Source organism: Melospiza georgiana, chromosome 1 (genome assembly GCF_028018845.1).
Source record: "Melospiza georgiana isolate bMelGeo1 chromosome 1, bMelGeo1.pri, whole genome shotgun sequence".
Lineage (NCBI taxonomy): Eukaryota > Metazoa > Chordata > Aves > Passeriformes > Passerellidae > Melospiza > Melospiza georgiana.
The window spans coordinates 72,889,501-72,907,911 of record NC_080430.1 but is presented as its reverse complement, the minus strand read 5'-3'; the positions used below and the strand labels follow the sequence as shown (position 1 = coordinate 72,907,911).

General features: G+C 39.3%; 1 protein-coding gene across 1 annotated transcript in view; it reads left to right on the top strand.

Moving 5' to 3' along the window:
* Positions 1-18,411, top strand: part of PHLPP1 (PH domain and leucine rich repeat protein phosphatase 1) — a gene marked incomplete at its 5' end in the record, with an annotated part of 135,901 nt that overhangs the window by 57,922 nt on the left and 59,568 nt on the right. The window contains 2 exon segments of the mRNA XM_058022654.1: positions 14,700-14,896; positions 16,934-17,059. Coding sequence (XP_057878637.1) covers positions 14,700-14,896; positions 16,934-17,059 — 323 coding nt within the window.

Genomic DNA, 18,411 nt, shown 5'->3' with positions numbered 1-18,411 from the left:
TTCTCCACAAGCAAACTTTACTGAGGGAACATGAGAATTTTCTTTCCATGCATTGGATTCTGTGTGGTAAAAACTTAATACCATGTGTGGATTCAGAATGTCTTTTTTGCATTAGCTTTAAATGTCTTAGAAGGGATCATCTTCATATTCATTATGAATTAACTGCTTCTAGTACAAAAAAACCCCAAAAACCAACCAAACAAAAAATCCAGTATAGCAGTACAGTCTTCTTCAGAGATGATCTATACTCTCAGTATAAAATGACAAAATTTTATAGATTTGACTATTTCAAGTTAATCTGTTAAGACCAATATCTCTTTTAGATTGGACTTTAAAGAAAAAAGTTTCTCAGTTAAAAAGCTAAGTTGTTTAAAAGTTGTTTCCTGTAGTGATTAGGTTCTGGTGAATTGATGAGTTTATGTTCCAAAGATACTCAAAGGATTTTGAAACTACATGAAGTCTTCAGACTGTACTTCATGATTCAGTAAGACAAGACCTCTGTGATAGCTGCTAAATCATTGCGTCCTTGGAGCTGAAATCTCTAAGTCTCCAAGTTCAAATTCAAGCAGAGCTTATTTTCTGGAGAAGAGTGGCCAGTTTTGTTTCTGTAGCAAGTTCTGGTTGGCTTGCTGTGTATATTACTGTAGAATATTCCTTAGTGCTGTCCTACAAATTTGATGGCCTTTTCCCTAGAGTTTATTAGGACAAGCTTTCCACAGTTCATTTCAAATGCAGAAATTTGTCAGGCTTCAGTGCCTAATACGGCACTCTTAGTTCCAGGTTGGGCATTGGTCTAGTAATGTGCTTTGTATAATTTTTACCATGAATTTAAGGTAGCTTCAGGGAAGTGATCTCTGCCATGTTAAGTAACTGTGGTCTTGGTTTATGGGATAAGCCTTCCTAGCAGGACTTTGGGCTGTTGGTGTCATTGCTGGGGAGGAGCACATGAACCACTGCTGAAGCCAGCTTGTGGAGACAGTGGTGACTTCTGCCCTGGAAGTAGCAAAACCTGAGGCAAAGGATTAGCAAAAGCATTTCCAGGAGATGGAAAGAAAGTGGATTATAGGGTAAAACAACTGGCCAAGAATGGCTGAAATGCCAAGTTGTATAAGTGTTTGAGTACAGTTGCTATGCTTGCTCAAAGCCTCTCTGCTTGTGAGCAGTCCAAACAACTGTATGCTTTTGTAGGAAAAAGACTATTAAAGTAAATGTGAATCAAAAGTGTTATTAAACTCACCTAGTGAGTTCTCACATTATATTAACAATTCTAATAGCAAATAGTTCAGTAGAGCAGTGAGAGAAAGTATGTCTAAACAGCTTTTCATACTATGAGTTAGTATGCAAAATGCAAATTTGATGAGGTAAACTACATAGTTCCTTTCCCTTAATTACGTTCTGGGTCACTGGCTTATTTGCTTCAAAAACCAGCAGGAGGCCACTACAAAAACTCAGATTAGAGCAGAATGTTGAGCAAGACAAACTGGGGCAATAAGAGGAAATGTTTTCCTGCTTTGGAGGGGCAATACTCCCTCTCCTTCCTACTTCCCATTACAACTTTGCAGATGTTCCCATGGTGTAAGACTGTTCTCAAGCCGCCTTCTCCTCATCTGGGTTTGATAGCAAAACCAAAATAGATATGCCAGTGTTCCTTGGAGCTGAAAGCAGGTCCTGATGACTGGTTGGTTGCCTTTTGCTTATGTTTTCAAGCAGTTGATTCCTCGAGTGTTGGGGAGGTGCTTCTGCTGGTGGCAGTGTTCCAGCCAGAGAAAGCCTTCTCAAGCAGGGTTGGTCAGAGCACCGAGCCTGGCAGAGTTCAAGAAGTGTTTGGACAGCGCTCTCAGGGACAGGGTGTGAGTCTGGGGATGGTCCTGTACAGGACCAGGAGATGCACTCAAGGATCATGATGGGTCCCTTCCAACTCAGCATATTCTGTGATTCCATGATGTGATTATTTTTCATTAAAAATGCTACATTGAATAATTTTATGGTGTTTCAGTTTAGTCTCATTGTCCTTATGAGTGATCTGTCTAGCTATCTAGAAATCATCTAGTAGTTAAAATGCCTAGAAGTTAGAGTATCTCATTAAATCTGTTAATGTTGCAATACTGTATATGAAATTTCCATTAAAAAAATAATTCAAAATGTGAGTTCTACAGATCTGAAGTATAATAGAATAATGTTCTTTTGGAGTTTGGCAATGCTTGGCATTTTGTACCCAACATGTTTCCCATGTGCAAAGTAAACAGTTTAAATTAATTATTGTTTTGCTCCTAATAATAAATTTCACTGAATAAATTCTTGTTGCTGTGATACTATAAATTAAAGTGCTGCAACTGTAATATATCCCTGACTTCTTCCTTTCCTTTATTGCTGAGGTGGAGATGAAGATATCTGGAACATAAATAGAAAGTGTCAAAAAAAAAAAAAAAAAGTCCTCAGGAGTCTCACTTCTCCCTCAAAGGAGGGTGAGTGGGCAGTGGAATCAAAATGATAGTATTTTGGGAAGGATTCTTTTCAAAATCTGTCCAAACGCTTTAGAGATTTAATCCTGCAAATGTTTGTGAATGAGAGGTTCACAGACCTCTCCTGTGGTTTTTCTGACAGCGAAGCTTCATGTGTGTTTTAGAGAGGAGAGTTTTATTGCTGTTCCTTGTTGTGGATGTGTGGCTGCCTCTACTCACACAGTTAGATCCCTGGACAGGGGAAGCAGATGAGGTGGTTTTGATCTTGTTCCTCCTCTCTTTTTAAGAGATGTAGCACAGGAGAGGATTTCTGCCATTAGGGTATGTGATCATAAAGGCCTGGCTGTTTGCACTCCTCTGCATGGAGGTGACCTGTGAAATGGCTTTCAGAAAGACAAATGTAATGTGATCCCTTCCTCTGGAAGGAGCCGGGCACTAAAGACAATTGGTCAGCGAGAGTGGGTGGGTCAAAATGGAGAGCCTGCTTAAATGACATCTTGCATATTTTAGGTTTTACCCCTGATTACAGGGTGGAGCGTTCAATACAGTTTTAATAAGTTTAAGATGTGCTGAACTTTGAAAGGATGTGCTTTGGAGAGGAATGATTTTGGTTTTGTTGGGGTCTTTTTGTTTTCAGATGCTAACATTGGGCAAGGATGGAGGGTAGAACAGTTTGATTTGCTCAGCTTCTTTCAAAGTAAACAGTTTAACTACTGTGTCTCTGTGTAGCCACAATATTTTTTCCAATGGTAGAGAAAGCATTCATTTGTAGGGCAGAAGAATGAAATACTATTATGGTCTGGCCACAATCAATATACTTAAATAGACTTACTTGTGCTGTGTATTATACTGAACACTGTTCAGCTGGATTGCTCTTGTGCTATTGAGAGGTCTTGGATTCAAATGCCAGTAAAGCTGATGCTTGACTTTCAGGATGGGGTCCTCCCATATGTAGGTGGGCTTTTCGGACTCCTCTGGGAATTTTCACTGAAAGGAGAAAACTTGGATGAGTAGCCCCAGCTTCAAGTTGATCCTACTAGTGTTGTACAAAGGACTCATGCTGGGTATTTATGGATCCTTTTCTAAAATTGTCAGGAACCAGAGTTAAAGTGGTGCTCTGATGAATTTGAATTCCTGAGGTTGTTTTTAGTACGCTCACTTTCCTGTCAAAGCTGAAATTTATTTATATCAAAACTTGTTTTGATTTCTCCTAGATAACTTCCTGAGGCCTCAGGAGCTCCAAATCAGACTGTGTACTTGGGAATCTGGACCTTTGTACACACTTTTTCCTGCTTTTGCTGTGGGTGTGAGAATTTTCAACATTTTTCTTACAGGGACGTATAGCATCAAAGAAGAAACTCTTAGAGTGTAGTCAGGCTTATGAGCTACTACTTGTGATTGTCCTTTCACAGACCCATGGAGTGCTTTGGACAGAAAACTGATGGGTTTGGAGATGACTCAGATGTGTGATAGTTAATTTAATTTAAAAAGGGAATGGAAAAAGCCAATGTCTTCTGTTTTTTTCCTCTCCTTTGTAATAAAACCGTATGATGTGCACTCCTAGACAATTCCCATATGCTATCCAGTTACTCCTAGTCTCTGAGGTAGGAAAGAGAAGAAACTGTGTCAAACCTGATATCTGTGGGCATGTGATAAATCTTCTCTGCCTGTTTCCAGGGGTAGAAAAGCATTGAGAAAATGTTCTCTTTCATGTTTCTTCATGATGCATATCTCTCCCCACTGTTTCTTTCTTCACACTTTATAAAATCAGCTTTGCTTCTGTCTTGTGTTGTTTTTTCCCCCCTGTGGAATGTGGTCTGAGGCACAGAATTTTGCTGCTGACACACATTTAATGTATATCAGCATAATCCAACCTTTGTCATGTAAATTTGAAAAAAGAAAACACTTGAATGATTGAAGTCAATTTAGTGTGAATCAAAGGGTCTGTGTTCTTCAGCAAGGAAACAAGGTGGATGGCTATAAGCAGGCAGAAATCCAGGTAGTGAAGCTTTCCAAGGGTATCTGCAAATCCTGTCTCTCCTTTTTCATCATCCAGGCTTCTATGTGGTTCTTTGAAGCTGCTTTTGCTGATAAGAGAGAAGTGAAAAATAAAGGCTGTTAAGGTGGTGTCAGGAACAGTTCCTAGAGTGTTGTAGGAGAGGGAGAAAGAGGCAACCGAGAGTGTCCTTGTGGCTTGCTGCAGCTCTCACTTTCTGCTGAATATGTGCTCCATGCCTCCTTACTGAAGTCAGAACAAAACCCATGATTGCTCTGACTAGCTCCTTAAAACAAAAGGTTTGTATGAGCATCCTGCATAAAATCACATGCACATGTAAACATTGATGACTAGTACATGGGAAAAGCAGCCAAGGTGTAGACATAACATGTATGGACTGAGCTTACCTAGCAAGTTGTAAACAAAATAGCTGATATGATGGAGTAAGATTGGATTGTAAGGTCAGCCAGGATTCCTTCTAGCAATAGCTTGAAATCTTATGTTAATGAAGCTGAATCTTAAATGACGGATAAGTCTCTGACTAATTGCTTGTGCTGTTTCTTCTGACTTTTGTATTTCTCTGTCTTTGTGCCATTTAAAGCAGTCACTCAATCTTTACATACTAATTCCTCTCTTTATTTATTAGGTATTGTGGCTTTTGATTGTAGATGTTGCCAATTCCAAATCCAGAATTCTGGCCTTCTCTTTGCAGGGCTAAACTTTGGAGGGACTTGACTGAACAAGTTATATATTTTTCAGTATAGTTTCATATCTCAGTTATTTGTGATTTTTTTAAACTAGACATAGTTGAGATATGCTAGTAATAGATGTGCCTTGCAATACTCTACAGAATATTTTGATAGAAGCTATTTATCAGTTGGGTCCGATGATAAATCTTGAGTTTAGATTTTGATCTGTGCAACAATGCTGCTACAGTGGCAGGAAGTGTTATACTTGAAATGTTTTACCTTAACAAGGATTTAGATTAGTACATGCTTTTAGATATGTAGGATGCCTGACTTGTTTCTTCTGATGAAAGAACAAGAAGAAAAATCACTGTACTTGGAACTTGAATATGTTTAAATATACACAAAGTAGCTTAATCATCATCATCTTGCAGTTGATGGAATTTTAGTCTAGAATACTTTGAAAGATAACTTTTATGTTATGTAAGAAGTTAATGCAAAACAATTCTTGACCTAGCATGCACGTGTTCCTCTGTAGCTTTTTAAATAAATGTTTGACCACCCACATCTTCCCTCCTTGGGGCAAGGCAGGTATGTTCCAAGGGCTTGTGGGGGTTTGCTAAGCTTTTGCTGATAAGGAGCATGAATTCCTACATTTCTGTTGTAGTACTGAGGCATACTGATGAACTTCTGCCAGGGGCTGTCATTCTTCCTCCTCAGAGGAGTGTGTGTTCAAGTGGTTATTTTGAGCTTACATTGCCATGCTTCATGTTGAGCATCTAACACTGATAAAACCTGAAAGCTGCTGCTAACTTCAGTGTAATTTTGCTCTTCAATTCCATCAAGACTCAAGCTTTGCCTAAACAGTTGGTTAGCTCAGAGCTTTTGCCAATACAGCAATTGCTTTAGACAGGATAAGTATCCTTTGGGATGCCAGGGATTTTACTGTGCTTGTGGCTTTATTGTGCTTTTGGAGTATAACAAGTAGAATTCAATTTTTGCATGACTTCACCAGAAAAAAGTGCATTTTCAGCACTTTGTTCAGCTGTGCTTTATAGGGGCTGAATTGGGAAGGAAGGGGAAAGGTCACTTGAGCATTCACTGGGTCCCATCCTACAGAAGCTGTACATGCTGTCATGAAAGTCATGGCAAGTACTGGTGACTTTGTAAGTTGGTTTTTTTTTTGCCCCTATCTATTACATTCTCACCTCTTTAATATCAGTGCATAGAAATGTAAAACTTGCAAGTGTAGTTTTTTGAGGCCATCTTAATTGGGGATAACTTGAAATGTATTGCTAAAAGTATTCTTTTAAAGAAATACTTGCAAGGAATTTGACCAGAATTTAGCACAAGTCTTCCCAGTGTAAGACTAACTCTGTTTTAAATTTACTTTGAGCAGAAATACTTGGTAGATTACGTCACTGAAGAACTTAGTCAGTAGCTTCCTTAAATGAATCCTAACTTCAAGATGGGAAAGTTGTTTTAGATAGGACTTCCTGGAAGCCTATAGACCAATATTGCAGCTTTTTGCAACTTTGTTAAAGCACAGGAGGAAGATGATATTTTTTTCTTGATGGTACATTTTCAGGATATTTCAGTTATTTCTCCTAGGAGAAGTGACATATGGTTCTTTCCTGAAAAAGTTGGTATTGAATTTTGCTAGGTGACTCTCTCCCTTTTATAAGCTTTCTTCAAAATGAGATATTTGAACAAAACAACAGAATTCAGCCTGCATCTCCATTTTAGTTTTAATACAAAAGTTAAACCAAACTTCTGCTTCCAAGCAGAAGTTTGGACATCAAGTGTGCCTTTATTTTGCTAAAGTAAACAACCCTGCCTGCATGGATTTCCTGCAGACAAGTGAAGTGAATGGGGATGCAAAGGTCTGAGAGTGAATGTGAAGGATCCGTGTTTCAGCTGCAAGAGTAGTCTGTAGGGATAGATGGGGTGAAGAGTTTAAGAACCAGGTGGCTTTTCAGTTTGTTGGTGGTCACTGTGTGTTTATAGATGTTTGCTTGTACAAACTGAACTTCAAAATCTGTCAAAATAACATTGAAGCAGCTAGATCTTGAGTTCACTTGCTACAATCAGAGCAATTGCATTCCAAGGCTTTGGGTTTGCTGTCTCTACATAGTAATCCAGATGAATTTCCACTGTGCTTGGGTGCTTTAAATTGCAAATAGCATCCTGTCCACTGCTACATATCCTGCTTTAGCTTGTTGCCTTTATTAGGTTGCCCTAGTGTAGGAGTTGTGCTGGTTAGCAATGACTCTTCAATGAATTCTGCTGAATCACTGTTAGGTTTTCCTTCAGAAGCTTTTGCTTATATTTGCTTATATGCTTCGATACTTAGGTTTTGGCATTATAGGTATTACAGCCATCATCCATGGATCTACGTGGCACTTGATAGAAAAGCTTTTCAGAGAAGGAATTTTTGTTGCATTTTGCCTGTGATATCCTTGGACGTGTTGATACCATGGTTTTAGAGCTCCTGTGTCAAGATGGCGAGTCTTGTTGAGAACAAGGTAAAGGGAATGATCAAGTGAAAAAAGACTAAACTCTGTCTCAGTGGGCAAAGAGGGATATTTTCTGAATTATTAAATACATACAAACCTTTCCTCCAGTGAGCATTTACTTTGAAGTAGAAGGCAGGATTATGGCTATAAAACTATTAACTAAGTTTTATTGTATCATATCACGTAATGGTAATCCTTGCTTTTACAGGGATCTTCCTGTAAAGTAGGAGGAGCATGTTTTACAAAGAATAGAGGGTTATCTGTGTTCTACTCTGCCAGTTTTGTCTCATATTGAATTTTCTTTCCTTAAAGAAAAGAATGAGTTTAACACAGTTCAGTAAAATTCATCATTTGGAGTCTGCTTTTCTTTCTCAGGTGAAAAGATAGAGCCTTCAAGTACTAGAGCCTGAACTGCTAATTCCTAAAGGATACTTAACTACTTCAGTTTCCCCCAGCACCCATACAATAGAGAGTGCAGCAGAATGAGGAGTATAATGAGTAAACTATGGGACTATGCTGATACTTACATGCCCTTAAGAACAGTATAATGGTGACCAAGTTCCTCCTTGACCAAGCAGTATAGAATCAGTCTGCAGCCTTGTGTTAAATCTTTAGGAGTCTAAGTAGCTTTGAGGGAAAAAATTCAATTGCTAATTTTGGAATGATTTGACAGGTGAAACTTTGGTATATATTCTTGGTCTGTTACCTTTGCAAAAGAAACCTGCTAGTAGAGACTGTGAGGTGAATCTTTGGTCTTAGTTAAATATAAAACCTGCTAATTCTGTGCCTTTGTTTCTAAATTAAGACAGCGAGGACAAGAAAAAATACTTCTAATAAGCATGTGTCTGTATGTAGGTTTTCTTTGTAAGTTTCAAATAAAAAAAGAGAGCAGTACAATAGTTTGAGGTTTTACTTTTTTTTTGTTTCCTTTGCCACCCTCTTTTTTCTTTTTTAAATCTCACTTGCTGCTTTATTTTTATCTCATTGCACTGGGGCTTGCCTGAAGTCATCACTGCTGTCCTTAGTTTGACGAGAATGAAAGGGGAAGCAGCCTTACATGACTGAAAAACTTCAAAAACATTGCAGACAGTAGTTTCATCTGTATTTAATGAAAGGACTTGAGCAAAAGTAGAAATCTGCAGAATGATTTGGCAGTAACGTTTCAGCAACAGCAATTGCAGCATAGTTTCCCAAAAGGTGGGCAAAGACACTCGAGGGCTTTCCACATTTTGAGCTAATTGAGGCCTCTTTGCACTTATATTTAGGCAGGACCAGTGTTGAGCTTTGATTTGCAGGTTCACAGGCAAGGTGGGATGAGCTGTTCTGGGTTCAGTGAGGTGGCGGAAATGGTGCTCCAGGTGTGAACTCAGGGGCTGCCACCCACCCTGCTGGCTTCCCCTGACCAGCTAGGGAATAGCCCAGCTTTCCCAACTGGATTCAGATCAAAATCTTCAAAACTGAATGGTGGTTTTTGGGTGTTCTTTTGCTCCAATGCGTACAAGAATTGAAATTCACAGAATATTTGTGTGTGTAATATCTTGTTTCTGAAATGACTTGCTGAAAGCCGTGGGTGGGTTTGATTGCATATCCGCTCCAGCAGCAGCCACTGTGTCACAGCCCTGGCCCTTACGTGCCATTCCTCTGCTCTCCATGCTGAACTGCTCACCATGAGCTGTCCCTAAGGCCTCTCAGTGAAAAGGAGAAGCAAGAAATGAAAGCAGCCTGTTTTGTCTGGAAGGGCTCGAGCACACCGTGCAAGGAGCAGCTGATGTGGTAGGGCTGATGCAATGCTGGCCTCAGGTTGGGGGCCCAACACTGTGCAGAGGAGGATGATGATCTCTGTAGCTGCCCAACTGTAGCAAGAAAAGTACATCCCTAAATTAGGCACTCAGAGTTAATTCAGTCACTTCTGAGAAGTCTCAAACTTTGACAGTATTCCTGCTGAATAATAACTTAAGCCTCTCTTACCACTGGCAAATACCCGAGATGGCTTGGGGGGTGGGCAGTCTCTCCAGCTGGCTGGGCTGCCTGCACCATGCAGGTCACGAGGAATTTTTAGTTTTCATTCCATCAAACCAATATTAGTAATAAAAATAAGACCTGCTGCACAGAAGTGAACGTGTTTCTTATGTCAACACTTTCCCCTGCTCTTATTTTGGTAATGTCTTAAGTCGCTCTTTAGAGACAGACTTTATTGGCTGTACTTTTCAAACAGGGGGAATGCGAAGTACTTGCAACTTAATCAGCCATATTGCTGAAGAGAGGTTTTTTTTCCTCCCCAAGTACTTTTATGTCCCATAATGAGCTGGTATTTTATAACTTCTGATGGTAATTTATTCCATATGCCTTTCATCGCTCGGATAAAGAGCTTTGCTCCAGAATCCAAAGCAAGTGGCTGTGGGTATTTATTTAATAAAGTTTGAAGTCTCTGCACCAAGCAGGATGTCAGTGTGTTGTGTACCCGGAGCTTCCCAGGCTGCTTGTGGTGAGATCTTAGTTCTTTAACATCATGGAAAGATTACCCCTGTCCCATTCTGCTTCCTATGAAGCAGGGTGGGTTCTGTGATTCTAAAGACAGTCCTGCTGTTTCAATCAAATTCCTTGCTTTTCTTTATTCTTGTGAATACTGCTAGTTTCCCTCCAGGACTTGGGAGGAGTTAAAACTGGGAGGAATTCAGCCATGAATATCAAGATAGCCAAATGAGTGGTCTGCTCATAATTCCTTGAGGCATCTCTTCTAATGCCTTGCACAGAACAAAAGTCCTGTTGTGGGGGTGCTTAGGAGTTGCTGTAGTCTTGGAGACCTGACAGGAATGAAAAATAATCTTTTTATGGTTTCTTGCTAAAATACTCAAACTGCTTTGGTTGGGCTTAGCATTTGAAAAACATTTTCTGGTATGTGACTCTTCTGGATGTTCTGGCTTATTTGCCTTCACTCTGATCAATTCAACAATAATTATATTTTAAGTTTTTGGCAGGATTCAAATTTATGTTTCAAGTCGCTAAGGATCATCATTGCCATTTTATCTGCATGACTGTTGGCTTTGGTATATTGTCACAGGCCCCTGTGAAAACTCATTTGCTTCCTTCAGGGATAGTTAAAAGTGAAGAATCATCTCAGTATGTGACTCTCATGCAGCCTTCTAAATCTTGAATTGGAGGTCTGTGAGGCAGATTGAGGGACATAATTTCAGAACTGCTGATGCTTTTACTGAAAACAGGTGCTTCCACTGGCACTGTTAGAGGCAGGGTACCTCAAAAACAACAGATTTTTGGTGGTGATGCTGTAGTTATGCTGTAATTTGTGGTGTTTGATTCATGGCCTGAAGGCATTCTGCTGTAGTCCAAATGGCTCCCCATCTTTCTGTACTCTTGGAAGAAAAAATGTCACTTGCCTTCTGATTTGGTTGTTTTCCAGGTCATAGAAAAGGCAGGTGCAGTTCTGAGCCTTTCCCTTGTCCTCCACTCCCCAGCCTGTCAGGGATGAGCCCTCTTGCAGGAGACTCTGCCACCTGCTGCTTTCCTCCCTGAAGTGAGGAATCTAAGCCAGCCTTAGATTGCTTCACACTCTTCCCAAACCCCATCCCACTTCTGCTGTGGCAGAGCACACTGTCATTTAAACTTTTCCTGCTTTTATGTTCTCTTGGCAGCTAATACCTGAGCTCTTTAAAGCTTAGTCTGTCCAAGCTTATTTTTTAGTAGGCTAGGCTGCTGCTTTTCAAACGGCTTTTGCTCACTGTTACCTGCAAAAAATACTTGGGTGGATTTATAAATCTAGGAATTTAGTTCCACAACTAGTTTGTATGTCCTTGATTAACCTCTGTTTAAAATCAAAATAAGCCAGTAGCTTTTGACTCTTTTTTTCCCCCACTTGCTTGATAATAGTATCACAGTGTTTTATCAAATATCAATGATGACAGTCCTTAAGCAGGAAGAAAATTGAATATGTGAGCAGATTGCGTCTCAGGCAACAACATGTGATCCAATATTAAACATGAGCTTTTCAAGTTACAGAATCAGGGAAGAGCCCAGGTTGGAAGGAACCTTGAAAGATCATCTGGTGCAACCAGATGGTTGGTTATGTAGTGAAGTAGACAAGAAATGGAAGAGAGAAACCATTTGCTTTAATGAAATTGGTCCAGTGTTTATTTCTGTATGTTCTCATCAAGAAACCTTCTGGTTTTCACTTAGCAAAGGACAGTACTTGCTGGGAAAAAAGCACCTTAAATCCTTTGAAGGGTTCCTTGAAGTTCAAAGGGCTGCTTTTTTTTTTTTTTTTTTCTTGTATTTGTAGGAGTAACTGAAGGTTCATATTCCAGTAATTTTCTAGTCAAATATGAAGTTTGAGAGAAAATACAGTTCATATCTAGCAGGAATACTTCTAGTGATAGCTCTCTTCCAGGTATTTTAGTAAACCTTTACTAATGGTACTAATCTTGCGACTTACAAATGCTGAGAATTTACATTGAATTTTAGGAACTACTTTTCAGAGACTTCTGAGTGTTTTTGCAGTTCCAGCTGTGCCTAACATAACGTACTTAGTGCAAGAGGGTCTGGTCCTAGAAAGCAGATTTCTCAGGCATCTGAATTTATTTTCCCTTGTAAATTTCCCAAGACTAGCTTTCCAGTGCTCCTTGTGAAGTGTGAGTACTAAGTGTGGTAGTCTTTTTACCACTGGACTAGGCAGGATAATGCATGCTACTACTTGATTGCCCCAGAATGCTGTTGTTTCCTACCAAGCATCTTGGCTGCAGCACTGTAGCCAGAGCTCATGCTCTTTCCTAACCATGATATTCCTAAAACATTTCTGAGGTTTGGTGTTTTCCAGGACACAGGTCTGCCCAGATTAAGTGCAAATTATGCCTTTTGTTCCTGAATGTTTGTGAAAGTTACATTTGGTTCTGTTGAAATGCTAAATGAGCTTGTCTTCCCAATTTATGTCTTGCAGTCTTAAGGGGTTTCTATCAGCAGCATGTTCTGCTTCTCCTGGGAAGTTAGAGAGCACATAGTCAGAGAACAGACCTAAGAATCAGGTCATAAAACAAAATTTTAGAGGTGCAGCTGCACGCATCCCTGACAGCTATTCCTTATACAGTTGTGCTATTAGTATTTATCAAGCACTTTTTACTCCATTACAGAGATGTGGTTGTTTGTGTGTGTTAATTCTTTAATCAGTGCTCTGCGACATTTTGCACAAGCTAGATAAATTCTCAGTTACTATAAGAACTAAATGTTTTATATTCCAAATGTACTGTTTGGTTCAGCTTTTGTGTTTGTTAAGGCTGAGTTGCTCTAATTTACTCACTTGTATTCTCTATCAGTTGTCTTGTGGCTTTGCACGGAACGGGTGTCCCATTTCCCTGTGTTAGGCAAAGAGTTAATCCACAGCTTCTATGGCTGGATATGAATTTGCTTGGCAGTGTAACTACTGCTTTCTTGGAGCACCTATTTTTGAATTTGATGCTGATACCTTGTGGGCATTAAAGTTTCTGTGTTTCAGCTTCAAGCAACAGTGATGTTCCTGCAGATCCAAACTGGCAGACGTTGGTAGCCTAAATGCTGGTGTTTATTAGAGCAGAGCAAGGCTTGAGGGTAACTGTGCCAAGTGTTGGCTCATTAAATTGGCAGGAAGATTCAAAAAGGCTGCTTTTAAAGATAAGGACAAGAATTGGCATGGGCTGGGCAGGGCTGAGAGAATGGCAGTGGATAGGGCATGTGGTAGGTGTCTTCTATCTTTCTGTAGACAATTTGAAGGCAAGAGCAGACTCATTGAGACAAATGAGCTGTCATGCAAGCAGGAATAATAGCAAGTTGAAGTAATAGTGTGCAGCACTTGTCACTGCTGGAGATCAGTAGGCACAGCTCTGAAATGTTAGTGTTAGAATCAACTCTGCTTTTCTGGAGTCCTAATGAGTTATTATTTCCTTGTATTTAGGAATTTTGGTAAATATTAGTGTGGGGAAATTAGTGATTTATCTTTTATTGTGATGAGGAAGCTACTTGAAATTAACATACCCTTTGGTTTGTTTATCCAGGGGAGCTCCCTCCCAAAGTTCATTGACACTGGTGTTCTTACATAAATTTGAACTGGTTTAACCTGAACATGATTAGCTCTTGTCTCTGTTTGCAAAATACTTACATGTATTTGGATTACTCAAATCTGGGCTGGACTGTTTAGGGTTTGATAGGGGAACTTGGTGTAGATAAATCAGATTAGAATGAGTAAATTGTGCCTCCCATTTACATCCTGAAAGAACAGAGTTGAGAGATGGTTGTCTTTGTGTTGCCATCGCTCATGATGTTTTCTGTAGAGTAGAATCCTATTAATAGATTAGATTAGTAGTATCTGAGACATTTAAAGTCATTTAACAGATTTGGTCTAATTGATTGATAGCTATGCTAATAATCTGAATTACTAAAAATAATGAATTCATTGTAATATACACAAAATAACCTCACTCCTTTCCAAATCTTTACTCAGACTAAAGCAGGGTCTTTGAGGGATTTCATTGCCCCTGCTAACGTAATGGCTGAGTGTGCTGCCTCTGCTGTGGGGGTTGGACTGAGCAGTGTGGGCTGGGGGAGGTAGGGCCTGTGTTCTTTGGGAAGCTGTTTGAATCATGACCTGAAGGATTGCCAGGAGAGATGTGGAAATGCAAAGATATGGGTCAGCATGCACTACATCTCCCCCTTCTGCAGTTAGCACACGCCTTGTGAACTCAACAGGAGCCAATTCCTTATTGTTGTGGGTGAAATTTGATTTCCAGGTTCCAGAGAGAAGGCTGATACCATTAATTGGTGCTTCTATGGTTATTGCAGATTATTTAATGTGACCTGCTCCTCATCATACCAACCTGTATGGAAAAAGACTGTACTGAAGCTAATATTAAATTACCTGCTTGCATGGTTTTGAAGCTGTACATCATTTGCCATGCTGCAGTTTGTAGCTTGAAAATTTCCTGATCAAGTCTCAGGATGACTTGAGTGAAAGAGGCAAAGATTTTCTGTGATTAAGTGGATGCTTTTGTTTCTATTTCAGGAAAGCCCCACAGCACTGGCAGCTCCGAACGGATTCAGCTCTCAGGAATGTACAATGTTCGAAAAGGGAAAATACATTTGCCAGTCAACAGATGGACAAGACGCCAAGCTATCCTTTGTGGAACATGCCTAATTGTCTCATCAGTAAAAGAAAGCCAGACTGGAAAGATGCATGTCCTCCCTTTAATTGGTGGAAAAGTAAGATATTTTATTTCATTTATTTGCTTGATTAACCCTTGTCTCTTTATGAAGAGAAGATTGCATTCAATTAGGATCATTCTGACCCTCCAAAAGCTTGTCTCTATAAATGGGATTTTCAAAGTATATAAATGACTTTTGATTATGGTCAGTCATATTTAATGATTTAGAATGTTTGAATTAAAACTACAAAGAAAAGCAATGGATGCACAATCAGTGTCTTTTTCTTGTGTGCAGTGTTAAGTGGTTTATGTCTGCAGTAGCATACAGCCAAAGGATACACGCAGGTCTGTTGTGTATGCTCTCTGCCGTTCCTCCTCATTGAGATTTTATCCATGCTGGATTATTCTTTAGTGCTGAAAATTAACAAATAAGGGCATGGGCTTATTCTGAACATAGTGTGAGTTTTTGAGTGTTCAGCATTGCATGAGTAGTGGTCTGTTGTAAGCTAACACCAACAAACATTTTTCCTTGTGAAAAGCAAAAACCGGACTTTTTTCTGATAGATTACATCTAAAACCCAGGAGTTCCAGACTGAACACAAGCAAATATATTTTTCCCACTGGGATGGTGACTGAGCACTGCCATGGGTTACCCAGATGAGTGATGGCATATCCATCACCCCTGGAGATACTTAAAAAGCATCTGGACATGGTTCTGGGCAGCTGGCTTTAAGTGGACCTGCTTGAGCAGGGGGTTGAGCCAGATGACTTCTGGAGGTCTGTTCCAACCTTAACTCTTCTGTGAAACTGTAGTGAAGACAGTAAGATTACAACATCACTCTTTTAACCTTAGCAGTGTTTCAGAAAACTATTGTTGGCTTGTTTAACTGAGGTAATAGGAAGAGAATCGTAATCTTGAAGATGAATTTACAGCTTAAGTAATTCTCCTTTACCTTACATACTGGTAAGTTGAATTCTAAAGAGTTATTTGGAGAGAAACAAGCTTCACAGTATTATATATGCAGACTAGAGTTGATTCATTAATATTCTATACTAGCAGTGTGAAAAGCAGAGCTGCCTTCTACGAGCTGTTTTTCCTGCCTCTTTTATGATTCTTCACATGATTTTCCAACTCTTCCTGGGAGATACTGAAGTAGAAACATTGTCTTCTTTTGGCAACAGTGTGTGAACTCTGGAGAGCGAATTGTGTTCTTGGCTGTGGATTGCTGGAAAGGACAGGATTAAGGTTCCCATCAGCCTTCTCTTTGAGATAAATATTCTTTTCATCTCAATATATTTCTTTTAATTTTAAAAGTGAAAAGATTATGTACCATTTTAATTGCTTAATGTGGAATTTCTAAGCAGCTTTTGCACAGAAATGCCTTATGTGATATAAAACATGCAGACTGTGTTAAGCAGAAAGTTGACAACAAATTTTAAAAGAAAAGGATAACTAAGCTCAGAAAAATGTACTGAGGGCTTCTGCTGACAAAGCTTGGGAGGAGGGTGTTTGGCACAGAACTAAGTGTTTTTTAAAATATTGCTCAAAAAATATTCTTCCTCATCCCCATAAATACTCTGCACTTCCTGGTTTGCAAAGGCTTTCCAAAATGCTGTACTGAGACATTGAGACCATAAGTTGTGTGGGACTTCTCATGTATGGTAGCAGAATGATGTACTCTGGGTGTTTTTTAACAAGTTGAGAAATGCCAAAGAATTTAATTGGGCTGTAAGAGCAGCATTTTGTTAAGCCTGTTTTTAATAACCGGAGAGTAAAAACTGTATTTTTTTAGGTTGCATAAAAACAGCCTTAAATGCGTTTCACTGGCAAACCTTTTATGGTGTTCAGTTTCTATTAAAATGTTTATGTTCTTGATGGTTTTCTCTGTTAGCTCTTTCCTTCTTCTTTTCTTATTCCTGCTTGTGTGTGTAGATTTCATATTTATTTGACACCCAAGATCCAGCTTGGTTGTTTGAGATGGTTAGTCTGGCTCTCCTTGATGATCTGCTCTTGAGCACACTTTAAGTTTGCCTTTGGGAGTTGCCAAGTGATTTTTGATTCTTGTTGACTCACAGTTTTGTGTCTCTGCCGTAGGTGGAAGAAGTGAAAAAGCACCAGCACTGTTTAGCATTTAGCTCCTCTGGACCTCAAAGCCAGACCTACTACATTTGTTTCGATAACTTCACTGAATATCTGCGGTGGCTGCGACAAGCGTCAAAGGTGAGAATGCTGCTAACTCTGCTGTGAATGGGATGTCTGGAGAGTTTCCCCCAGTTCAGTCTTCTCCATGCAGCAGTACTGTTCCTTTTTGATGGTCAGGAACTGCTATTGCTGCTGTTAGTGTTTTTTGCAAATACCCAGATTGAGAACTCGTGGTAATAGGCATGAGCACAGGCAATAGGGAGGCGAGTTTTTTCTGCATTTACACCAACACTTCTTTCTACTGAGGTTGTGTAAGCAAAGTGCTGTACTGAACTTCATCCATTTTCTTATCAGCTGGATGGATCTACTGAGATCATTATAACAACAAGGATGACAAATATAACTGTCAACATTTCTGTTAAAAAACATTTTTTCAGTGTTACTAAAACCTAAAGTAATGTCAGGGTTTTAAAAATTCATTCCTTACATAGAACCTAAATATTAAATTGCTAGAATAAAGGAATTTTTTCCTGCTTTGAAGTGTTGCTGAACCTCTCTCTAGTTTAATAACTGATTTTTGGGTTATTTGTAATAAGCAAATAATTTTCTGTCAGTGAAAAAAGGTTGCTAACTAAAACCTTTGTAAAGTAAATTTTATACTGGGCTAAGAACACAATTAATTATAGGAATTTAGGGCCTGCATTTTTTTGTTTACTCTTCAGTTCCACCTTCTGTTGTTGAAAGGTATTTTTGCAGTTGTCTGTTTTATCTCTTAATCCCTGCCACTTTTTTGCTAAAGCTTTGTATATCTTGAACCATTATATTTTTCATACTTACTACAACTGAAGTTTTTTTACTGTGCTTTCAGCGTGCTCTATTTGGTTTTGTAATCAGCCCTAAACCGCTCATTAGTTCTGTACTTGATAGGACTCTCTCCATGCTCTTTACTATGTACAAGCAACTTAGTTTTATGTAGCAGTACTTGGAGACACTTATGTAGCACTAGATCTGTTTTGTCTTTATATTGCAATAATGTATTATCCAGCTGATAGCCAATGATACAGCCTAGGTTGTGAGCTTTTTAAAAGGTTTGATTGGATGTCAAACTTCCTTCAAACAGTAACTAATGCACCTTCTAGCACATGCATAATTTGAAACGTTTTTTAGGGGTTTTTTTCTCCTAGTAAGTTTTAAAATTCTTTTAAAAGAAGCTGTTCTGGCATATCTGCTTAGGTCTGTTAAGCCTCAAGGTAAAAATCCCCAAGGCATGTTTTATGAGATGGTGAGGCACGGCCTGTCAGGTTTTTGAGTCCTTGCTGCTTTGGGGCTGTCTCTAGGACAGTGGTGTCCTTTCATCTCCAGAGGGTTTGACATCAGATAAATGAAAGGCAAATCTAATGAGTGAGGAAAACAGTGGAAAACAATGAACT